The 24,946-nt window shown below is 44.6% G+C and overlaps 1 protein-coding gene across 1 annotated transcript in view; it reads right to left on the bottom strand.

Annotated features, from left to right (window-relative positions):
* KIF26B (kinesin family member 26B) overlaps window positions 1-24,946 on the bottom strand; it is a 442,943-nt gene that overhangs the window by 233,540 nt on the left and 184,457 nt on the right. The window contains exon 4 of the mRNA XM_046678716.1: window positions 4,995-5,161. Coding sequence (XP_046534672.1) covers window positions 4,995-5,161 — 167 coding nt within the window. The remainder of the gene's footprint in view (window positions 1-4,994; window positions 5,162-24,946) is intronic.

The raw sequence follows: 24,946 nt of genomic DNA, 5'->3' as shown, positions 1-24,946 counted from the left end.
ACATTTGCTCTGAAGGTAGATTAAAATCGTCCAGAGGCTTATTTTCTGCATGAATTAAACCAACAACAACACGATTTTAAATGGTTATTCAGGCTATTTGGGAAAGAACATCGATGTGAAATGAGGTCGTCTGAGAGATGCGTTTTCTTTTACCAGGTTCAAGGCAATTCCATGCATAATGTAGAATCTGTCCACTCCTCTTCAAATAAAAATGAGGAATGCTGAGGATTCACCCAAGAGTTTTTATTGGGTTTTATGCACTTCATACTTTAAAACACAAAGCCCATAATTAAGTCAATCTTAACTATAGTCATCATTTTGTACATTACATCCTGGTACTCATTTCTCTTACAGCTGGAAGTTTGCATCTCTTAACCATCTTCCTCCAATTCCCCTACAGTTAACACTGCCGTATGGTACATTTAAAAGTTGTTAAGAGAGTAGATCCTAAGAGTTCTCATCAAAAGGAAAAAAATCCTTTCTTTTCTTTTTCTGTTTTTTGCTATCTGTATGAGATAGATGATGGATGCTAACTAAAATTACTGTGGTAATCATTTCACTGTATATGTAAGTCAAATCATTATGCTGTACACCTTAAACACACAGTGCTTTAATAAAATGAGAAGAAAAGATCATGACAAATTTAAAAACAAGCAAATCTTTACCCAAAGTGAACAGTCCATACATGGGAAAACCTAATTACACCTACTTCACCGCTTCATATTAACATGGGAATCCTGCAAAGGAGAGTCTTCATTTGAAAAGTTCAAAGCTGACACACGATCGTTAACCAACTTGGTGATCAATTATGCCAATCTCTGTTTTGGGTTATGATTTCTATTAATATTTTTAGTATTACTCTTACCATTTCACTGTTACTATTTTTTCTACACCAAGAAAAGTATTTTTCAAAAAACAGGGTACTGAAATTGGGAAGCAAAGGCAGTCTACCAAGACGCTGATATTTACAGAAATAAAGACATTCTGGCAAGAAGACAGAAAAGGACAAGTGTTTTGGGCTTCATGCCTCCCAAAGCAGCACTTCTCAAACTGTCTGTGGTGAGGGAGTCACTTTTTCTCTTATTTCTAATTATATTCAAAATACAAGCCCCATTTCTTTATTCATAGATTGAACAGACATAAAATTACTCTGTTAACTAGCCACAGAAGTTTCTCAAAGCTTCCTCTGAATTTCCACGCGTATCACAGCCCAGTGAGAGTGCGGGGCCAGCAGTCGTCACGAGCACACTGGGAGAGCCCTGGGCAAAAGCATCGCTGCTTACTCAGAACCAGAATTCTTGTTTTATAGACGTCGAATCTGAAATGCAACAAGGTCCACCCAGACCTCTCCCCACAGCTCTGAAAAGTAAACATTTTAAAAGAAAGGCTCATATCAGAGAGACAAGTGGACATCTGCAACACTCAACAAATTGCAGGGCCCACTTATTTCAAACGTTGTTTTATAAGCATTGATCATCAGTTCACGATTATGGTGAAAAACGTCTGTAATAAAGAATCTTACTGTGCCTGTTTAGCATAGAGAAAAGCAACAAGAGTTCTCAAGTGAGAGGAAATGAGGATCCACTCCCCACTCGGCCCCTTCCTGGCTGTGCAGCTTTGGGTCAGTAACTTAACCTCAGGACACCTCTTTGTTGATCTATAAAACAGAGGAAATGACAGGATGGACCCCACAGGGTTACTCTGAGGATGAAGGGAGATTTTGCAAATTAAGAACTTGGTACAGTGAGTGATGGATACTGAGTGTTCAGTAAACATCAGCCATGTTGGCCACAGATTTGGCAAGTGGCGCCCCTCCCACGTGAAATGAATTGATGCCCAGCACAGCTTCCTGAGAGCAGGCACCCTTGTGTCCTCACTCGGAGCTGCAGGGGATTCCAGTCCTGCAGACTCGGAGTGTGGCGTTTCCACCGCACAGTCAAGCAGAAAAAGGAGAAAAGAAGTGAGCACAGATTTGAGGCGTAGGAGCTGACTCTGCCCCCAAATCGCTATGTGCAAACACACTCCTGTTTTCGATATAAAACCGTAACCACTAAAGCGTTTCCAGTTTTAGGACCAGCCACGGGTCTGGATTTCACCCCTATCAAAAGCCGCTGTCCCCTCACCTTCCATAGCTGTGCTTCAGCTGAAATGGAAAACCCCTGGACCCTGAACTCAGTTACTGTCTGACAACATAAGCTGGGCTGGTTTTCACTTATCACGTGGACTTTGGGGATCCAAAGAGGTGAGATACATCCCTGGTTCTGTCTCTTACCGTTGTGGACCTTGAGCAAGTCCCTCAGTCTTCTGCTTTAGCTTCCCATCTGTGACAGGAAGGGGGTTAATACGCTGCCCCCCTCTTTGGGAGGTGTGGAAGCCCAAGCACTATTGACAAGAGCAACGGGGCAAATAGAGTAATGGGAGTGGGGGGGATAGATAGATAGACAGACAGATAGATATAGATGTAGATATAAAGAATCATGCGTTTTCACGTGGTACTTTTCCCCACACTGTACACTGTAAACCCTTTAAACACAAACCATGTACTTTTAATGCCTTCAACCCTTAAGCTCCAAGTGCTATCAGCATTCACCACCAAGAGGGTCACAAGAAGGGCTTAGGCTGCCCTTTGGATCCGTTCCAGCTGTTGGAAAGCTCGCACCACAAGCCCTTGCAGTTCTGAACTCATGAGTTCCAGCCTCTGTTTGTGGCTAACATCATGTGCAGGGCCTCCCCCAACCAACATCATTGGCCCATCCATTTTGGGTTCACCTCAGTGTTTCCATCCTATCTCTTGGCTGTATGAGCAAGAGTCTCGAAGGCCATCTTTGCAGCCGTTGGCCATTTCTTGCCCTGATGTTCGTTTGCTCATTAGCAATTCCTCCTCTGAGTGATGGGAGAGCTGGCCCCAGCACACCGTTTGTCCAGCACTTGGGCCTCCCCAGCCTCTCTTGTGCTTTTCCTGCCTCTGAAACGCTGCTGGTTTCCTTGCAGCAGGAAACACTTGTTCTCCCTAAACACGGTCCATCAGGAGCCCTCACCTCCTATTTCTTCCTGCTTCCAATCCTTCTTCTGGAGGTTTTTGTGAGTCAGTCGATCTGTAAAAATCTCTGGATGGACTCTGAACGGAAGGCTTTTCACATTCAAAGTGTGTCAGGTCAGGAAGGTGCACTGAGGACTCCCCTCTGAGCACTGCAGGCTCTCTGCAGCATCGAGGCCGGCAGCCCTCCAGTGTGAGCTTGATCTCCTCTGTGACGGGGACCTCACTCTCTCCCGAGCAGTTTGGATTGTGAGCAAGTTCTCCTTCATTCTGAGCTTCCATCAGTAGGTTTTATTCAGCCTTTGCCCACATACTCGGGTGTTCTATAGAACCAACCAAATCCCTCTTCTACACGATGGCCCAAGGGGCAGAGAAGGGCTCTCTTCTCCAGAGTAAACCCGCCATGTCATGGCTTCCTAGCTCCTCGATGCTTTGGTCACCCTCCTCTGGACACGCTCTAATAACTACCTGGGTCCTGGATATTCCGTGCCTGTGGCATTTCCTCATGTTCTGTTTCATCTCTTTATCCCCTCCCTGAACGGCATGCACATGATCTCCCAGTGAGCTTGCTCAATGGTCCCGGCAACACAGAAATTCACGTACAGACAGAGCTAACGTGACAGCCCTCACTGTCGGGTGGCCAGCACACCCACATTTCCTGTTACTTCCCATATATCCAAATTGAGCCTGTTGCTCATAGGACAATACACACGGCACGAAGGTCCAATCAGAACCTCAGGGTCGGTCTTGCTAGAAGCCCCATGTGCTGCCTTTGCTGTGTCTCACTCCAGAATATTAGCCCTCTGCTCCTCCTCTGACTGGCTCCCTTCCTAATCAGAGCCCCTTCCCCACATCTGTGCTTTGGATGTTACCATTCCTGAGGATGACAAGAAGGGCCATGCAATATTCCTTCTTGCTGACATCCTAGCTAAGCCCACATGGAATTACATTTGTACAGGCCTTATCATTTCCAGTCATCTTATCATAATCTTCAGAGCAGCCCTGAGGACCGGGCGTCATCCTCACTTGACAGAGGGGGAGACTGAGGCAGACCCAGAACCTGAACCCAAGGGGGTCGTCCGATATCGTATCTGGTGTTACTCATTCCACGGCCTGCTTACTCGGGAGCCTGTGAGTCTTGGGTAGAAACATTTCCTAAGGTTGAGTTCCAAGTATCAAATACAGAATGAGTGACAGAGCAAAAAGCAGAGGAATCTGGTTTCTATTCCCGGCTTTGCTATAAACTAACTCAGAGCTGAACTCGCCTGGTCCTCAGCTTCCTCGTTCACAAAATGAGGAGAGCAAACGAGACGACCCGTGAAGCGCCTTCCTGCCCAGCTGTCCTTTGTGTCTGCCCTGTCTCTGCCGTGTGGCTAAAATTACACAGAAAACATTACTGAAATACCTTTCTTTTTTGTTTCTCATGTTTTTAAAGTGTCTAAGATTAGCTGAATAGTATTTATTAATGATGCAGCTAGTCTGTCAGGAAGGAACAAATTGCCATCTCTGCAATAGTTAATTTTTAAGCAGCTCATTTTCGGTAACGGAAAGATAAATCTGGAAATACCAGCCATAGGCTCTGCCCACAAAAGTCCTCACCCCATGGAGGACCAGCTTTAGAGCCCCGTATTCTTAGAGCAGCGGTTCTCCTCTCAGGCGACATTTGGCAATGTCTGGAGACGTTTTTGGTTGTCACACCTGGGGAAGGTGCCATGGGATCTAGTGGGTAGAGGCCAGGGATGCTGCTAAACATACCATAATGGTCAGGACAGGCCCCACAACAAAGAGTTATCTGGCCCAAGATGTCAGCAGTCGGAGTTTAAGAAACCCTGTCTTAAAGAGTGAAGTCAAAGGATGGCCCCAAACCCTTCCTAGAGTTTTCGCTAAGCTGGTCCACGTGAGAGGCTGACCAGATGGGCTCACCTGAAAGGACTGCGGGTCTGGACCCCGCTCTTACCTTGCGAAGAAGGAAGCGGCCACCGAGGGGCCTGTGGAAGTCTCGCTGGCAGCACAGGAGCCCTGGGAGGCGGGGACACCGCAGGCCGAAGGCTTGTCCGCATTGTAGCGATTCAGCGCTGCTTCTGTCAGGCCTTCCCGGCCAGACTCCATCATCAGCTGGGAGATCTGACAAGGAAAATGGATACTGAGCTCATTACCTGTGGTTCCCTGCATTTCCTGATCACCACTGACAGCATCTCGCTCTTGGGGTGAGGGGGCCAGAGAGGGGAGACAGGGAGGGAGGCTGAGAGGGAACACGTCCCCCACGTGCGTTCAGTTACATGTTACGTGTACACAGTACATGTGGGTGCTTAGGGCTTCTCTAAGGCTATTTTCCAGCATTTTAGCTAGGAGACCTCCTCATTTTCATTAAAAATAATGGAATAAAATTACCCCCTGACATTGTAAGTTTCAATTACATCTGTGTCTCCCCTCTCTTTGGCGAGGAAAAACATGGGTCATTATACACAGTTTGCAGCCCAAGACCAGACCAGTAACATCAACTGGTGCTGCTTTCTTACCAGGAATGGTCCCGAACGCTCTCAAGTAGACAAGTAAGGCAAAGGTATCACTTTATGAAGGCGAAGGGAACCTCTGAGGAAGAACATAGGGAATTAGCCACGACACTGTCTGTCGTAGTGGTTTGCTGTGGGCAGTCAGCACACAGATGACTTAGAGACGCTCACAAAGTACATGCAGCCACCATGAGTTACCAACGGCTTGGTTTCTTTTTTTTGAGGGTTTACGTCATTTCAACAGACTTAACTTTCCCAGTGGTTCTTTAAGATAAATGGCTCCCATTTTATTTGCAAAGATTGCCTTTATAATGGAAGTTCCAGCGCATGGGGCTGGATCCATTTTGCCTAAATCCACATAACACAATGTGAAAAACAGCACTTCTGGGCAAAAGAAGAATCTCGCGTACAAATATACTTTCGGAAAGTGCTAATCCTGTGACAAACGCAATAATTTGCAGACAAGTCTGAGTGTGCTATTTTGAAAGCCTGTTACTTTAAAACTTCAGTTTCCTTGTAAAAAGAAAAAACTATTTAAAAAAAAAAAGGAAACTTTTTTTTTTAAAAAAAGGAGTCTCCAGCCAGCTCAGATCCCTTAAATGCTGAGTGGGAAATATATGTAATTGCCTAGAAAACACAGTGCTGTAAAGCAAAGATCAAGAAGAGTTTCCACTTTGTACCGGATCAGGCCGCTCTGCAGTGAAAGAGCCCCATTTGTTAACCTTTGAACATCAAAACATTTGTACTTTTCATTATTAGCAGAACAGCCATTTCTCTGAGCCCGGCTTACTTGAAACTTTGCTTAAATTCATGCTCTTACTTGGAAAGATTTGGTATTATTCAGCTGAAATTCCACCAACACGTAATTTCTTATTCTCATTCACTCAACGCATGGTAAGGAAACTCCACCCTCGTAAGAGAAACAGGAGAAGAGGCAGCAAAAGCAGCCAATGGCCTGGAGCACGACATTCCCTGCCCTCAGCCAGGGCTGCTGGCCACGCAAAGGTCCCGGTCACCTCTCCTTGGGCCTCCTCTGCTGCCTGTGGGGTGTGGGCTCCCCTCAACCAGCTGCCTGTCTCCCAGAGGAATGAGGCAGGCTGGAGGGGGCTGCTCAAACAACTGAGGACGGAGGGTATGGCCACGCACACTGCTGTCAGCACTAAACAGCATTTATGAAGGTCCCGTGGTACACGATGCCATCCTGGATCACATCCACAACAAAACCCCAAAACTCATAGCAGCATTTCTTTCATCAAGTAGCTCAATGTAAGACACGCACTGATTTTAGCACAGAAGGACGTCTGAAGAAAGTCAGCAAACCAGGAGGTGTGTCGTGCAATGTGTTACAACTTATACACAGGCAGGTCCACTAATGCGGCTACCGTCTGATCTGTTTGTGTAGCTTCCCTTCCATTACTGTATTTCTAATGCAAAGTTTGGAGGGAAGGGAATGCAATTCTTTTGCCTCACCGTGGATGAACTGTCATTGCAGGTGCCCTGAAAACCCAGAGAAACCCCTGAGACATGTGGCAAATGGCAAGATGCCTTACACAGAGGCACAGGTTTCTGATGGCTCCAGGTTCCCCAGTCTGGCCCAGGTGAACATGAGCATCCTGTGGGCTCAGGGCTTTCAAAAATGTCACTTAGCAAATGAATGGCAATACATTGGCCTCCTTAAAAGAGAGCTATTGGCCATCTTGTGCCCAGCAAGACTGGATCTCTTACTTTTAAACGATTGGGGATTACTGGACATGGGACACTTGATTCCCAAGCCTACACATAGAATTACTCGATCCTCAATTGTTTTTAGGAATTTGAATCACAGAACGTCTTAAGAGCCAGAAGGGATCATCAAAATTATCCTCTTCAGGGCCGGCCCAGTGGGGCAGCGGTTAAGTGCGCATGTTCTGCTTCTCAGCAGCCCTGGGTTTGCCAGTTTGGATCTTGGTGTGGACATGGCACCACTTGGCAAGCCATGATGTGGTAGGCGTCCCACATAGAAAGTAGAGGAAGATGGGGACGGATGTTAGCTCAGGGCCAGTCTTCCTCAGCAAAAAGAGGAGGATTGGCAGCAGTTAGCTCAGGGCTAATCTTCCTCAAAAAATAAAAAATAAAAGATTATCCTCTTCAAAACTCTTTTTCTTAAATAAGGAAACTGAGGAGAGAGAAGTGATCAGCCCATCGGCCAGGGCCAGCCCCTCCTCCTTCCTGCTACCCCTTCTTCTTCCCTCCCTTCCTCCTAATTAAAAAATATTATAACCATATGGGGAAAAAATCAAATAATAATAAAAACATAGGTGCATCTACTACCATAATCCACAAATGTTAATGTTTTATTTCTTTTAGAAGATATTATTTACAAGAAACCAAACATTATATAAAATTGAAATTGCCTGTATTGCATGTCCTCCTCCCAGTCCCCTCCCGGGCACAGCCAGTGTCATGATTCTGACGGAGCCGGTCCGTGTTCTTGCTCTTCACGCTGTGCCTTCCATCATACGCACGCCTTCCTAACAGCCTGGCTGAGCTTGCTCTTCTTTTGAGAATTTGTTTCTTTTGAGAATTCTCTAGGTTTTGTTCTGCTTGTTCCACAATGGGAAGAGGGCGTCCCCCCAAATGCCCACTCCTGTAGGCTCTGACCACCTGAAAGTTTATGTTCTCATTTGTATTTACACCCAGCAGCCTCTTCAGGGATTACAAACTTTTAGAAATAATATACAAATAGCTGTAGCAACTGCTAATTTACTTCAGCCTCACTCACTGCACTCCAGGGCTCTAGCCCTGCTCAAGTCCCTCAAACACACCTCCTGCTCCTCCTGCCACAGGGCCTTTGCACACGCCTTCACTCTCTATCAGGAATGCTTCTACTTTTCCTTCAGATCCAAGCTCAAGAATCACTTCCTCAGAAAAGCCTTCTTCCAGCCTCTGCTGGATGCTTTCGCAGAACTGCAGGCTTCTCCTTCAGTATCTTTACCTTGGTTCATATTATACATTTAATAGTAGGTCATCATCTCTTACTACACAAAACCTCCAGGACAGCAGGTCTAGCACTACCATTGTATCCCCAGAGATCAACACAATGCCCGGCACGCAGAGATGTTCAAAACATGTTTGTGGAATAAATCTGGGCTCTTTTTATTTTCTACTGCTCACATTTATCTAACTAAATCTTCTTTTCTCAAGTCCTTTATGTAAGAAGACTTAGTTCTTTTAAAATCTCATCATATTTCCATTTTGTTGGACTATTGGGGTATAAAGTATTCCCCTTGCCCCATCACCACCAAAGTGTAGTGTTTTGGCTCCACTGTGTGCTAGTGTAGGGATGAGGAGCTACCTCTTTTTCAGACCCCTAATTCACTTGTGCACTTATTTGTATGCACAACCGTGTATCGGGTACTTAGTACGAGCTGGCACTGTGGAGGCATACGCACAAACACTTCTTACAGTCTCCTGCATCTTCAACATTTACTTTTCTCCCTTGCAAGTTGCCTACAACTTGCTGGCAGTCAGTATCCTGTACAAAGATAATCTACAAGATAGTTGACCTAAAGCAACTTCTATCTGTTGTGTCTGTTCAGGCAACTAGGCTTGCTCTCAGTAGAAGCCGCCACAGCTGCTCTAATTGAACAAGTAGAATCGTTGCCATCCTAGACCATTCTGAGAGAGAGGGAGCCGCCTTGTCAGATCAGCTATTATTTCTCATACATACCCCAGGGCGCAGCCTGCAGGATGCTGGGTGTGGATGGACCTCTTCTTACCAAGGTACCATCGTTTGTTACCAAGAATTTACTCTCCTCAACCCTGCCAACTACCCATAAGACAATACCATAGGACGCAACTGAATTGTTCCACCGTACAGGAAACAAAATAATTGCCTACTGGAGGAAATTTGGCTATGAAAGCACTGCTTCCATCCAAATGCTCTCTGTGGCTCTCTGAAACTGTGATAGCTTGTCACTGAATTGGTTATATATTAAGCAGAGAAGGCTAAAGATCTATACCTATGATAATTACATCATCGTTAACAGAATGAAGGATGCCTTCATCTCTGTCTAACTCTTTGCTGTTAATAAACCTCCTCTTCCTCAGACCAGCCTCATCTGAAGCAATCAACACTAAGTTCAATAGATAGAGGGGCTCTTATGCCCATTTCACAGATGAGCAAACGCAGGCTCAGAGGAGTCAGGTGACTTGTCCAAGGCCATTCAGCCATGATGTAGGGAAGTTCAGATGGAAATATTGGCCAGTGACTCCATTCTTCATTCTTTTCTTCCCCTTCTTACATGATCTCTCCTCATTTACTGAGGCTTACTGAATAACCTGAGCACCAGACTTGGGATTCTAGAAAGGAAACTTTGCTTAGTCACTGACCTCAAGAGATTTGAAAGAAAACCAGACAGAAAAACTTGTAGTCAGCTAAAGACACATGTTCTCTCTCCCTCTCCAAAATAAAGGGAGTATGTGTGCAGAGAAACACTATTCTGTGATTTGGTAATGGGGAGCTTCCAGAATGGGGTTTTGCCAAGTCTTTAGCTCAAAGAGGCCCTCGGGGGACTAGAAGGAAGGAGGGTGTCCGTGTTCACCCGCTCAGTTTCATGGGATGAGCAGCACAGGCCCTGGGTGTGGAGGCCGGAGGGGGAGGTGGTGCCAAACCTGGGTCACTTCCAACAAGCCTCTCAAGGAAAGAGACCCGGACCCACCGGCTGCAGCCCTTGGTCACATCAACACGAATGACAGAGGGCGCTGCCTCACACGCCTTGGCCTCGCTGTGAATTTCCTCCTTCCTCAGCCTTCCTGTGTCAGAGCTGTCTCAGGAGTGACCCGGGGCAGACGCCACACTCCTTTAGGGATCTGAGGGTTTTCGTCCTATGATTGTTCTTGTGATGAAACTAACACCTGCCCCCACCCCACCTTCTCTAGTTGCCCCCAACGCGTGGTGGCATACCATCCACTCAGTAGCACTCATTCTTCCCTTGAGGTCTGAATTTTATCTCAGGGCAGCGGCCTTTCCTACCAGTGGGTGGCCCCGCCACACTTCAAAAGCAAGTGTGCCCCTCACATTTCAAAAGCAAGTCTCTCTCGTTGGGTCAGCCTTTTGCTGCTATTAGGCTCTGTTCTGAATGTTAAATCTGCCTGAAGCCTTGGCTGATCCAAAAGGGGAGGAGACGAGACCCCAGCCCCTTCTCCAGCCTCTGGTTCCCACCTCTGGTTCCCAGGCCAGGCGAGCAGCACCTGAGATGAGGCTAGTGGACGGGCTGTAGTGGGTTCCCACAGAGCCCTCACCGCATTCCTGCAGACCGTCCCTGCAGACACTGGATTCTCAGATAATTTACCCCTTTTCCCCATGAGGAAACTGATGGTTAGAAAGACTGGGCTACTTGCCCAAGGGAAAGCAGCTAGCGAGTGGAGGAGCCGCGGCTGGAACCCCGATTTGTTGACTCTGAGCCATCTTCATTCTGCACTCCACCCCTCAGGTCCACCCCCTCCCATGAACGCTCCCCTCAGGACCACTTCCAGTCTCGAGGCTGCTCTCACGGTCGGCCCCATGTCGGCAGCAGGCCACTATCAGAGAAAATGCCCAAGATGGCAGGAGTCCCCGGAAACTTCAGCTTCACTGTGTAATTCTGAACCAAGAGCCGTAGTTTAAAAGGACTATGGTTTAGCCCTGCTTTTCACTGTCCTGAGTTAATTTTTTCTCACAGGATCCTGTGAAAGGTACACAATTCTTCCTGAGAAAACTCAGATTCAAAAATCTCAAACTATCCATCTAACACATCTGAAAAACTTAAAGTTCTGGAGGAGAGGATTCATTATCTTGCTTATGTGTATGTGCCATTCTAATAGTCTAGAAGCAGCAGCTGAAAATTTCCTAGGGGTCCTCATGACAAACTTTGGGGAGACGAGATTTTCACCACAGGATTTTGTTTGGTTTAGTCCTGATTAAAACCTGCTTGGAGCTCTCCATCTCAGCTACATGGGACCGTCTCACTCAAGTAACAGTATCTGTTACTTTGAAAACACCACACAACATCATTCGGGCGGTGGTAAATTAAACACGGGCGGCAGTAAAGGGAACCAGGCTGCAGGGAGAGGCTGCACGTGTGTGTTCGCACACGTGTGTGCTCGTACATGTAGGGTCCCCAGTGTGCGTGAGGATCTCAGCTATCATTCATGTGTACGGGGAGCTGCTTTTCTCAGACTCATACGTAAAGCTGCTCTCTATATTTTAACCTTGGGCAAGATTCATGTCTTTCAACCACATTTAAATTTTTGCATTGATGCCTTAGTATAGGGAGTGCTATACTTTTCCCGAAAGAAATAGTGAATCTTAAATTTGGTTAGGATCTTCACCACAAAATCAAGACAAAAGATGTCTGGCTCTTAGAAACCAAGGTTGCTTCCACATCACAAATGGAAATCTGTAAGTCGTTGACCTTTAACTTCTCCACTGACAGGAACGACTGAGAGCTTCCAGTGTGTCAGCATGGGGTTCATCTCAGGCGGCATTATTGACCCGGGGAGCCACCTGCCCTGACTCTGCCGAGACAGCAGGAACACCAACAGTATCCATTTCCTGCGTCGAGACATCCACGGACAGCAAATGCATCCTACTCAGTCTTTAACTACATTAAATGACATTATGACCCCAAATCCCAGAAAACAACATTTAATAGCATTTTCTCTTAGGCAATTAATATCTCACTGTTTGGAGACGTCTCTTTTATTGTTATTTATTACTTACACTGTAACTTAATGTTTTTATGGCTTTGCAAACAGTGGGTCCTCAATAAATATTTTTGATCCGTGTTAGCACAAATTAACTCACAATTATCTTGAAAAAGATCAGGCACAGCTAATGTTTAACTCTTGGTATTGTCTTAGGATGCTTCTATGCTGCTATGTTGTACTCCTAGGGAATTAGGACACCAGAATACACTTTCAAAAAGCCTATGCAAAATATAAGTTAGGAAACCAAACCTAGAAAGGAAAAGATCAAAAAATGCATCCCCAAACCAAACATAACCAAGTTTAGCTGATCATGCAGATGCTCCATTTCAGCCATTGGGAAACAGAAAGCTGATGGTGGTGCCCAGAAAGACGTCCTCCTCCAGCCGTCACAATGCAGTGACACAGGCCCACAGTAACTTGGGTGGTTTTTGCTCATATCAGAGAAAGAGGGGGAGAGAAAAATGTACATCCCTTTGTATATGAATCTTAGCCTTTGCTGTAGGAATCTGTGTCAGTCCCCACTTCGAGTCACTTCTGGGGCTGACTATATAACAGCATCCGGCAGAGGGACCCCCAGAACAGGCTCCCCCAGGGAGCGGCTGCACTTTGTAACCCCAAGGACAGAGCAGTGCGGAGGACTCATGCCTTTCTTCGGTACCACTCCTTCTGGGGACCGCAATGCTTTGTTGTATGAGTTATGTTCATTTTACCCTGGCAGCCAGGGAAACAGAAGAAACGCCCCACCGCAGAGGGAAGCACTGATGTCTCGGAAGCCAGAACAACCTGCTTCTGCAGTGTCTGCATGTCAGCATCGCCTGGACCAGATGCCCTCACCCTAAGTTGTTCCACTGGCTCTTTTCTCACCGTGCTTTCTGCCCTCAAGGGATCGGGCAAACAACTCCATTTCAACTTTAATTTCACCCTGCAGGTCTCTTCTGTACCCAGAAACCAGAGCTATCCAGAACCGGAGTGATGCTTTTCAAAGGCGAGCTCTGCACTCTGTGCATGGAGGCACCACCTTTCTAAGCAGGATTGAGACGGGGAAAAGCTGACAGTGGCTAGACAAGTTTTTGTTCAGAAATCTCAGTAGACACTGCAGCAAGTTAACTGTGGCTGGGCTCTTTTTGCAAAAATAAACTCTACTGAAAACTAGGGCCATAAAATGATTTTCCCCTACCTGATCAAAAGAGTTTTTATTAAAAAAACACACACACACAACACAGAAGGACAAATACTGTATGATTCTGCTTATACGAGGCTCCTAGACTAGTCAAATTCATAGAGACAGAATGGTGTAGGATGGTGGGTGCTGGGGCTGGGGGAGGGGATTGCAGAGTTGTTTCAGGGGTGCAGAGCTTCAGTTTGGGAAGATGAGAAACATCTGGAGAGGGATGGTGGCGATGGCTGCACAACATGTGAATGCAATTAATGCCACCGAACCGCACACTTAAAAATGGTTAAAATGATAAATCTTATTTTACATGTATTTTGCCACAATTAGAAAAGAAAAAACTCAGAACAAAGACCACTAAGAGACTGCTGACTAAAGAGACAGCTCAAGAACCGCATCACTGCGAGGACTAAGAACACAGCACTTGAACAGAAACCGAAGCCTTAAGGACGGCGCTCCTCTCATTTTAAGATGCAGCTCCAAACCCGTGACAACAACTCCAAGGTCAAATGCAGTTATATGGAGGCTTCTAGAAGTTCTGAGCTCTTGATGCAATGCCCGGCACATAGTAGGAACTCTAGATATTTCCTGAATGTTCTAGATATCACTTGAATAAACAGCTCAAGGCTTAGGAATCCTGATGTGCAGGCCTTTCTCCTGGAGTAGAGCAGTGGTGGTGACACCTGCCCTCTGTGGGGTGCTCTCCTGAGGCACGAAATATTCTCTGCCCAGAAACATCAGGTGGTAAATTTCAGGTTATATTTTCCTACAATTAAAAAAAAAAAAGGAACAAAACAAAACCCCTAACAATACCAAAGAATTAATTCCCCCTAGTTTGCCCCAGTGGCCATGCCCCTGCCTTGTCATTTTAGAGAGGGTGGTCATATGGACTGTCAACGCCAGGGCCCGAGTCAGAGAACTGGCCGAGAACGGGGCGTTTCTGTCTCCAGGGACTCCGATGGCGTGTTTTGCAGACTGGTCTCAGTGACAAGACCCCCCAGCCTATGCTGGCCACCTGCAGATGGGGGTCAGCCTGCACCCCCAACTGAGGGAGGAACGGGGTGGGGGAAGGACACAAGGAGAGCAGCAAAGTCGGGCGGGAGACGGGGCTGAGGAAAGCCCCACCTGAACTCAGATCTCCGATCACACCTCATCTGGTCTCTTTCCGCTTGCCCAAGTAAAACACCATCCTTATCTTCCCTCCTGCCTGCCGAGTCACACCCGAACAGTCGGTTAACCTTCTTCCCACAATGTGGAGTTCCAGAACTGCCTGGGTTCCGATCCTTTCTTACGCTGTTTACTTTTAAGCATTTAAATATGACAATTATTTTCCTAGGGCTCTTGGCATGCTGTCCCCAGGGCACAGGCAGTTCCCACCTAATTGCAAGCTGCCCCCAGGCCTGGCCAGTCCTTACAGCTCACATGGGCACAAATCACTGGTGCCACTGGCCTTGAGTCAGACAGATAAACTCTTCCCTGTGCTGTCTGCCCCCGCCCCCGACCCCCCAGTCAGCACCAAGGGGCCAAGATGGGATGCTTATGTCCCAGGGCTGGATGTTTGATTACCTTTATTATCTGAGCTTGCTTTGGCTATAAATTTTATTAGTGGCCATAAAATTATCCATCCACAGCATTTGACTCAGTGACCTCTTGCAAAAGAAAATTCCACACACTGGTGCTCCACAGGGCCTAGGAGAGCTGCCTTTCATTCACCCTCGATTTACAGCCTCACCTTCATCCAGGGTTCTGTCTTGTGTGATGAGACTGAGCAAATAGAACAGGCTGCTCATCTTTCACGATACCCGTTATCAGGGCTTCAATCTGGCCCCTCAGCACCTGGTGACTGTTTTCCTTTATTCTTTGTGTTGCTAGAAGGTAAAGGGGCAGGGCCGCCCACATGCTTTAGAAAAGACTGAGGCAGAGGATGAAGCAAAGGGCCAGTTGCATTTCTATTTTTGGATTCTTCTCTTAGATTTCTTAGTTCCAAGATGTGTATCTTAAGGCAGAGCTCAAATATTCTTTTAAAGTATACCTTATAACAAATGATAAAGTCTGTAGTACTTCTATATAGAGATGCACGTAAATACGTTGACTCACAATACTTTTAACACTTAATCCTCAATTATGTTTTGTGGGGTGGCTCTGGTGACATATTCAATGACATATAATTATACAAGGAGTCCAGTTGACACGATGAGATTAGCTCCAGCCTGAGAGAACTGAGGAGCGGCATAAAGCATCCTCATAAACATCAATACACTCATTGCCATTTTTGAGCACTTACCACGAGCCAGGTTCTGTTCTGAGAGCTTTATATATGTGTTGCCATATTTAACGCTGGCAACAACCCTATGAAGAAGGCACAACTATCATCAAATAATAGCTTAAACTCTGACAGCCGCATAGCAACACCCTGGGGCAGGTAATGCCACTGGGCTTGGTTTCTTTCTATCCTTGAGTTTTATCTTGCACTAGTCCCATCACCCAGAGAATCTACAGCTTTTCAGCTATGGCTGCCCTGTTTAGAAAATGGGGTAACAGCAAAGGATTTGATACAGAGCAAAGAACCATTTGAATAATTTCTCAGTATGCACAAAAGCCTTGTTCTAGCTAGTGTTTGCAGTTTTTATGATCAAATGAAAGTAAAATCAAATGATCTGAATCTTGATGTAATTGATTCCATTTTCAATTTGCAACTAAGCAAATTCAGACTGAGTAGAGGAGTCAAGAGGAAATCACCACCCTAATCAACCCAACGCTGACATCAGGGTAGGCCCGAGGCTGCTTGTACGTGAGCTCCCAAGACCTGGGCAGACCAACCCCTTTCTTCAGACGCTGAATCACCCGGGGCTGCTCTTCTGTTGGGGGAAGGTTACCATTGCTTCCCACCCCCAAATACTCAACCAGGAGCCAGTGCCCAAGAAGGCACACCCTGAGCTCCCTTCCCACAGTGAACGATCAGGGCCGCCCCCGCCATGCGTTCCCCCAAGCCTGTCCTTAGAAAATCAGAGCATTTGTTTGTTTTGTAACTGCTTGTCACTGGTCTCTCTCCCCACCTAGATGGCAGCCCTGAGAGGACTGGGTCCTGCTCACCTCAGTATGAGCAGCATAGCATACTGTTTGGCTATGGAATATATCTAATAAATACATCAATTAATACATTAATATAACATGCAAATAAAAACAAAATTTAGTTGGGTTGGGATTGCTGGAAATTTGTTTGTTTTTGAAGGATAAAGATTATTTTCACCTGATTAAAAAAATTATGACTAGGGTACATAAAGCTTTATTGGATAAAAATAAGCTATTTCAGCATAGACTTCATTCATTATAGTGGTGAGACAAATGATTGGAGTAGGGGAAAGACCAGCGAGGAACAAAGAGACCAAGGAAAAAGAGAGGAATAGGAGAAAGAGGAAGAAAGAGAAAAGAGAAAAACAAAAAGAAATTTACATGAAAAGATGAAAAAAGGGAGAGGAGACCAGGAATTGTTCCTCTCTGCCAGCTTGAATGTGAGCATGTGACGGCCGCAGCTGGGGAGCTGGAATTCTCTGGAATATTCAGTAGGTGATCCTAGGAACACAGCTTCCAGCAGAGGAGAAGTCAAGCCCAGAGGGGGAAGTCCCACCAGCCTGCCCCTCCTGGACCCACACAAGAGACTCAGCTACGCTCAGCATCCGGAGACGCTAGAAGATAAAATGTACTAACTGAGCAATTTAAAGATCATGTCACAAAATTGAGCCATTCTCTTTCCCTGTTGCATTAAAAAAAAAAAAAAATAGCTCTAACCTTTGAAGAAAAGGGCTTGGAGTTTTTATCAGAATACCTGCTTTATGTAATTTTGCAGAACGGCATCGTTTATTAGCTACGCTTCCAAGGGTAAACGCAATAAGATTACGGGACTGAACATTAGATTACCTGGAACTGATGCAGCATTGAATTCTAACACAGATCATGGCCTTTTCCACCCCTGAGTAAGCTGCTGGGTTTTGTCTGTAGAAGACATCACTGTGCATCTTTAAGAAGCAGTACCCTCCCAGGGTGTGTGTCATTCTCTACCTAAGTTTTGGCTAATGCGTGGAAAACTTTCAAGAAAACCCAGCAGCGCATTCTGGCCTGGAATTTAAAATGTGCATTCCTTGGAGGCATCTTACTTCCTCATATTTTCCTTGAGCTCTTGTGAGAAAAAGTCAAGAGGGACCTGTAGACAGTCCTTGGATGTGACCCACCTACGTCTGCAGAATGGCCAGTTTGCTCAGTGCAAAAGCAACCTTGCATCCTGGGCAAAACTGAGAAAAGAATATTGGGAACTTACCATACAAAGGCAAGTGCACACACACACACACACACACCCCTCAGGGTGCCAGGGAAGGTAGAAGGGAGAGCCCACACAAGGCAGGGGAGGTCTGCAGCTGCTGGGGCCCCGATCTCAGGAACCGCATGAGCACAGGTCTACAGGGCTCAAATGAGCCGGGTAGGGCTTTTCCTTGTTTGGAGTCCTTCAAGGAAGCTGGCAGCAGTGGGGCTGGCTCTAGATTGTAAGATTTACCCTGCTTTACCCTGGTCAGCTCCAATCTATAGCCACAAAGGAGAGATGCCCAGACCAGAGACTGGCTGGGCCAAATGGAATTGCCAGTGTAATCCCAGTGCCTAGCAAAGGGTGTGTCATGCCTCAGGCCCTGGGTAAAGGTTGCACTGAATGCTAAGAACTCATTCGGGGCCTGGCTTGGTTGGTAACAACATGAGGCATTTTAGCAAGTCATCTCCCCTCTCTCAGCCCCAACTCCCACTCATAAGTCGGTGTCTGGGATGAAATAAGATAAGGCAGCCTAATGTGCTTTGTGGTTCCTAAAGTCATAATCAAATATAAAGCAAGGATATTTAGAAATACTCCTGTTTCATCTTTAAAGTATGTCCCCAACTTAACATTTACATGCCTTTAGGCAAAAATATACAAATACATCAATGCCAACAACAACAACGACAAACATTGCCCAGCACTGTCTCAAACCATCCACGGTGAACACGGATCAGATTTTGTTTAAGAGCCAGCTGGTTGCTCCAAAGCGATGCACAGGCTTTCATGGTTCCAGCTTTGACCTGACCTCACACATTCTACTTACCAGCTGCAGAAATGCCAAATGCTACACCATCCAAAAACCAATTTTCAAAAAAAAATTAAAAGTAGAGCTGGAAAAGTCCTTAGGTATATCTAGGGCAACCTTCACGTGTAAACATGAAGAGACGTGGCCTGAACTGGTGAGATGAGTTGTCCAGAACCACACATCTAGTTCGCGGCACAGCAGTAAACTGCAGTACTCCCCTCATGCTTATCAAAACTCCAACAACAGCACAACAGAACTCTAAAATATTTGAAAACCCCTGAAATACACAGAGGGAAGGAGTTAGTCTCTGTGGTTAGCAATAAGTCAGGGGCTCAGTTCTAGCCAAATGGCCGGATGTGGGACATTAATAACGTCAATTAACCTCTTTGTAACATAGCTTCCAAAATCAGAGATCTGCCATGAAGAATATTAAACAAAAACACTCTCAAGCGTCCTTCTCCTCAAATAACAATGGCTTAAGACTCAAAACCAATGCTGTCAAGCCTCTCATTGAAACCCTGCACAAGAGTGGGCAAACACTTGTGGGCTGACCCAAAGTAACCTTGTGAAGAAGTCTAGGATTGTTCCTCTGTCTCGTTCTTCTCAGTCTAGGATCACTTACTCTGTAAAGCTGGTAATTTAAATGCTCACGCATTCCTACACGCCCAGAATCCAGAGAATAGCTCAGCAGGATTGCTTACTGGGAATCTCTGGATCCTTAATCCTAATCAGGACTGATCCTAATCCCACCACCAGACCCATGACAGGCTTTGCATTCAATGGCTTTCTAATAAATCAGTTCACTCAGAGGATTTTGATTATTAAGAAAATATACTTATTTACACATGCATGTTTTAATTGTATATTTCGCTAGTAAAAATAACATTAAGAATGCTTTAGAAGCTTAGTAATCTTTGAGTATTCCTTAAATCCTTCCTCAACCCTGAATTCTCAAATTTACAGATATTTAAAAATCCTGGGGGGGGCCAGCCCGGTGGCGCAGCGGTTAAGTGTGTATGTTCTGCTACGGCGGCCCAGGGTTCGCCGGTTCAGATCCCCGGTGCAGACATGGCACCGCTTGGCAAGCCATGCTGTGGCAGGCGACCCACATATAAAGTAGAGGAAGATGGGCATGGATGTGAGCTCAGGGCTGGCCTTCCTCAGCAGAAAGAGGAGGATTGGCAGCGGATGTTAGCTCTGGGCTAATCTGCCTAAAAAAAAAAAAATCCTGGGGCTCACAAGTTGTAAAGCTAAATTCCAAAATTAAATTTGCCGTTGTCAGGTTTCTTCAAGTCCATACCATTTTTTCTGCACCCCCTTAGCAAAGAGACAAAGATTTTCTGTGTGAGTTGACGCCAGAGAATTGTGTAATCTCATTATGTCTTCACTAAATAAATATTCTACCTTTTTTCTGTTGAGGCAGTAACATTCCATCCAGTGTCCTAATTTCTTCACTTGATGGTTCTGCTCAAATTTCTTCTGTGTTCATTTAAGATGTTGGTTTTCTCTTCTATTGTACATGCTATGGCTTTTCCCAAAGCTCGGCTATACTTTCCACTTGTTGGAACTTTATAATATGGGTCAGGCCCAGCAAAGTCAATACCAACTAAGTTATTGTGAGCCTATCTAACTAGATTCCTCAGCTAACAAACCAGAGCCAGCAAGATTGGCAGACCCCGACACCTCAGGGATCTCAGCCAGGATGCTTTATTCTCAGAGCTGGACCCGGGAGTTCATCTCTTCCATATCTGCCCTTTTGTTACAAACCTTGAGTCCCTGGAGTCTGCTATTTAAAATAGAGCCAATCTTTTGGGACTCTTGTCTTTCATACAAACTTGAAAAGCTATTCATCCAATGCTGAGTTAAAAGACTCTAAACTGCATTAAAAAATCAGTCTCATGCAATTCCACCCAAAGTGAATTATTCTCAAACAACCTCTTGAAAGAAAGCAACAGGACCATCTCAGCTAAGTCTGTCTGTCATCTCTCAACTCCCCCAAACCATGGTTCTATCCTTAATAGGCAGGAACTTGGAAGTCTGAAGGGCTTCCACACGTTGGGCAATCATACAAACAGACGCAGCTTCTCAGATCCAGAGTGTGGAATCAACCAGGCTACCTGGAAAGAAGCTGATAGCCAAAAACTACAATTTCCAATTGAGTGCAAACTGAGAACACATAGAACTTGTAGTAAGCCCTTGTTAGAAGGGACAGCAACACATTCATTTTGGAGGGTCGGTTCCATGAAGGCAGGAAAGAAATCTTGCCTTTGGAGTAAACTTTACTACTCTGAGTAACTCTCTTGGAGTGCGTATTGAAAACCCTGCTATTTGGATTTCTACATGACTTACCAACCAGCAGGTTTGTAAGACATTGGCAAGAGCAAAGCAAAATGTATGCATTTTATAGTTAGCTTAAGATTTAGTAGATTTTTTTCCCCAGAGCCTAAGATGAGGCCAAAGTAAACAAACACACACCCATGTGCGTCCACACTCACACACACCCCAGAAGTGCTCTTCCAAGAGAGGCTCAAGCAGCGTCTTTGAGAAAGAATGACTAAGCCTCCTCTGTGGGAAAGAATGCTAAGAAACAATTTATGAAATACACAAAGACACACTGGAGAATCAGTAACCCGTCTACTGAGGAAGTACTTGGAATAAAGAACCTCAAATTAGATTGGTCCTAAAAGGAACACATTCTAAAAGTGAGGTTCCCAAAACTTATGGAAGTTCCTTCCTTCCATAGGGACCTTTAAGAACCTTCAACGTATCTAGAATGACTCCAGTGTGGATCTCCTGTGAGGCAGAGATGTACCAGACGCCTGGAGGAAAACCCTTCTCAAGCATGAGTTTTCTGATGTGTCAACACTTCCAATGTCTAGAATCTAAACCACTGCACCCTCTAACCATTAAATTGTAATTTCATTAATGTCCCAGACAGACCTTAGCCTAGGGTGAACCTAACACGGACCATGCTCATCCATTGTCTCAGCTGATTGCTAAGAAAGTCTTCAGTGTTACATATCTATGACAATCATATGTCTTCCATTTTTCAGCCTCATTCAATTTAAAATATTACATGCTTTTGTCTCCCTAAGGTGATTTATATGTGTCAAATACTATCTCCTGAATTTTGGTTCAGGAGTCACGCTCACTCTAGATTACAGGCTTACTATCAATTTTTAACTAGTCATTGGGAAGGAAAAGTCAGTATTTATGAAAGATGCTTTATCTTCAAATTCTAAACCCCCCCTCCCTGCAATCCAGGTCACCATGGGGATCATTTGCTAGACTCAGGGTCAAACATAAAAAGGCAGGAGTGGGAACGAGAGGCGTGGGCTCCTTCTCTCTCCGGTCTGCCTGCCAAACCACAGACCGGAGGGACTCAGATGAAGGCACCCTGTTTAAAGGAACTTTGTTCTGTTGGTGCTTTGTTTAAATCCCAGAGTGGGAGATGACCCACAATAAGCCACTTGAACCTTTTTTCTCTGTAAGTCTCCAGTTGAAATACAGTATGTGGGAGTCCTTTCAATAGTAGTTATGCGGGCCTTTTCAGAAACTAAATTTGAATACTCTGTAGTTAACAATTGGGAGTATAACTGCTCAACAACAGGCTTGAAAGCTAATGGCAGCCCCTACCAGCTTCGCCCTACCACGTTCTGGCCAGGCCCTCTGGGGCTCCCCAACAGGCGGCCCTGTTTCAACCTTCCTAGTCATGAGCCAGGAGCCCCAGCCCTGGGAGACCCAACCCTCTTCCCTGTTGACTGCTGTTATTTGCACTGTTGCTTATCTATTCGAAGCTGGAGTAATAAGAACAAACTCAGCTAAACTAAATTGCTCCTTTGTTTGCCATTATCATAAAAATTTTATGTAGGAACTAATAAAAACATGCTTTACATGCACAGTTACATGGGTTTACACAGGCAATAATATCCAGCAAGTTCTATCCATAAATTCAGTTATAGACACTTAGGAATAAATATTTTATCTTTCCCAATGTTTTCACTTATTGGAGGGAAGGTGTGAACACAGAGGCATATGGCTGATCTGCGGCTTCTAAGGGCCCTAAAGTCCTCTGGATGCCTCTCTGTGAGACCAGAAAGGTCTTTTCAGAAATTTCTGGATAGTTTTCACAATTCTTGAGCCTCTTAAGAACTCAATATTGATCATAGCTTCAATCTCAGTAAATGGGAAGCTTTTTAGAAAGCATTTAAAAAATAAATCACTTTTGAAATGAGTTCAGGATTTTCTTAGAATTTTTTTAAGCAAACAAAAAGATCCAATTCTCTTCCCAAGGGGGACCCTGGAGCAGATTTACAACAGATTTAATTAAAGAAGCTTTACTGAAATCCAAACCTAACAAAAAACATTGGGATCATTAGATATTCAGCTTTCCTTCTTGGATGCAGTCTCAAGTGCACTGAATGAGTTGGGTTTTTTGCTTTATATTTTCCTTCCTTCTAGATCCGCACTGTCCAATAGAAATATAATGAATGGGAGCCACAAATGTAAGCCACATGTATAATTTTCAATTTTCTAGTAGCCACATTAAAAAAGAAACAGGTGAAATTAATTTAAATAATATATTTTATTTAACCCAATGTATCCAAAATATTATCATTTCAACATGTAATTAACCTAAAAAATCTTCCTAATGAGATATTTTACATTCTTTTTTCATGTACTAAGTCTTGGAAATCTAATGTGTATTTTACTTACAGCACAATTCAATTCAGACTAGCCACATCTCGAATGCTCAGTAGCTACAAATGGCCAGTGGCTACCATATTGATCTAGAGGGTCCTTGACTGCCAAGAAAAGATAACCTCAAAGAAATTTCATTAGTCATATGATTGCTTTGTACCCTGTAGGCACACTTCCACCAGGTTATAATTATGAACCTAGAATACTATAAACTCAGAAAATATTAAAATTTTATGTGATTTTAAAAGGCCAATTTTTTTCCATCTGTAACTCATAGTAAATTAGGCAAAGGTCAAGTAAACTAGGTGAAAAGGAGAAATACTTAGGGCAGCCCCCCAAAATGCCTATGTCAACAGTTATGAAAGGGAAGCCAGAAAGTGTTACCAATCTAACCCTCTAGCAGCCTTCAGAGGCCCCTGCAGCCACTTAAATACAGTCGGCCCTCTGCTTTCGCACGCTCCACGTCTGCAGTTAACCAACCACAGATAGAAAGACCTAGGATGGTTGTGTCAGTACTGAACACACACACTTTTTTTTTCTTGTCATTATTCCCTAAACAACACAGTATAGCAACTATTTACATAGCATTTGCATGGTATTAGGTATTATAAGTAACCTAGAGATGATTTAAACGGTACAGGAGGAAGCGTGTAAGTTATATGAAAATGCTACGCCATTTGATATAAGGAACTTGAGCATCTGCATCCGTGGATTTAAAATGGGGGGTGGGGAGGCTGGAACCAATCCATCGACGGGTAACGAGGGACGATTATATAGACCACAGTGAAGTCTCTTCTATATAAAACTGCACCCTTGAAAAATGAAAAGCCAAATTTTTTCCATCTAACATTTCTTTTTCACAGAAGCTATGCACCAAATTTCTGTAACCTTTTTAAAAAAAATGTTGTCTTCTATTACTCTTCCACCATCGCTCTGTTTCTTAGAATAGATACTAAAGAAGATGTTCATATTTTTGAAAGTGAGGGATTAAACTGAAAAGCTGGTATTGCAGCTCCGATTTTTTACAGTAATCTTTGGCAAATTATTCAGCTTCTCTGTGATTAAATGTTGCCATCTGAAAAAATCACCCCAATAACTCTAAATCTGTGTTATGTCTTGCAAGTGTTGGGTATATTTCTGACTTGATGTGTTATTATATTTAATAACGCACATTGATGCATGTTAAGCAAGTTGTTCTGGAGGACAGGGGACAGAATTGCTGAGTATACCCTTTACTGAGCTAACCAAAGCCCTGCATGCATAGAAATGCTTAATTATCACATGCGTTGCTGCCGTCAACCCATAAAATGCATGAAAGTGCTGAGATAAGGGCTCTGAGTAAATGCAAAGGTATTTTTTATCTGTTTCTAGATTAAGAAGAGTGTGATGTCTCAAGATAAAACAAAGAATCTCAAAATGATCTTTTTTTCTTCTTAAGGACAAAGGAAAGACTTTCTTGGCAATAAGCTGGATTGATAACAGGGGAATGCGAGAATGATCTCCAAGGCTCTGATCTGTTTTTGCACATTTTACATCAAATAAAGAAAAGTCAGCCACATATAAAATGCACATTTAAAGGTCCTTACCCCCCTCCCTTCCACTCCACATGTGAAAATATCTTTCACAGAATGGGAGTGGGTTTGGATTCCAGAGCATCTAGCCTTGGTCTTCCAGTGAACGAAAGGATGGT

This window comes from Equus quagga, chromosome 12, assembly GCF_021613505.1.
Source record: "Equus quagga isolate Etosha38 chromosome 12, UCLA_HA_Equagga_1.0, whole genome shotgun sequence".
In the NCBI taxonomy this organism is placed as follows: domain Eukaryota; kingdom Metazoa; phylum Chordata; class Mammalia; order Perissodactyla; family Equidae; genus Equus; species Equus quagga.
The sequence above is the reverse complement of the archived record's forward strand: the minus strand, read 5'-3'. Positions and strand labels throughout refer to the sequence as shown.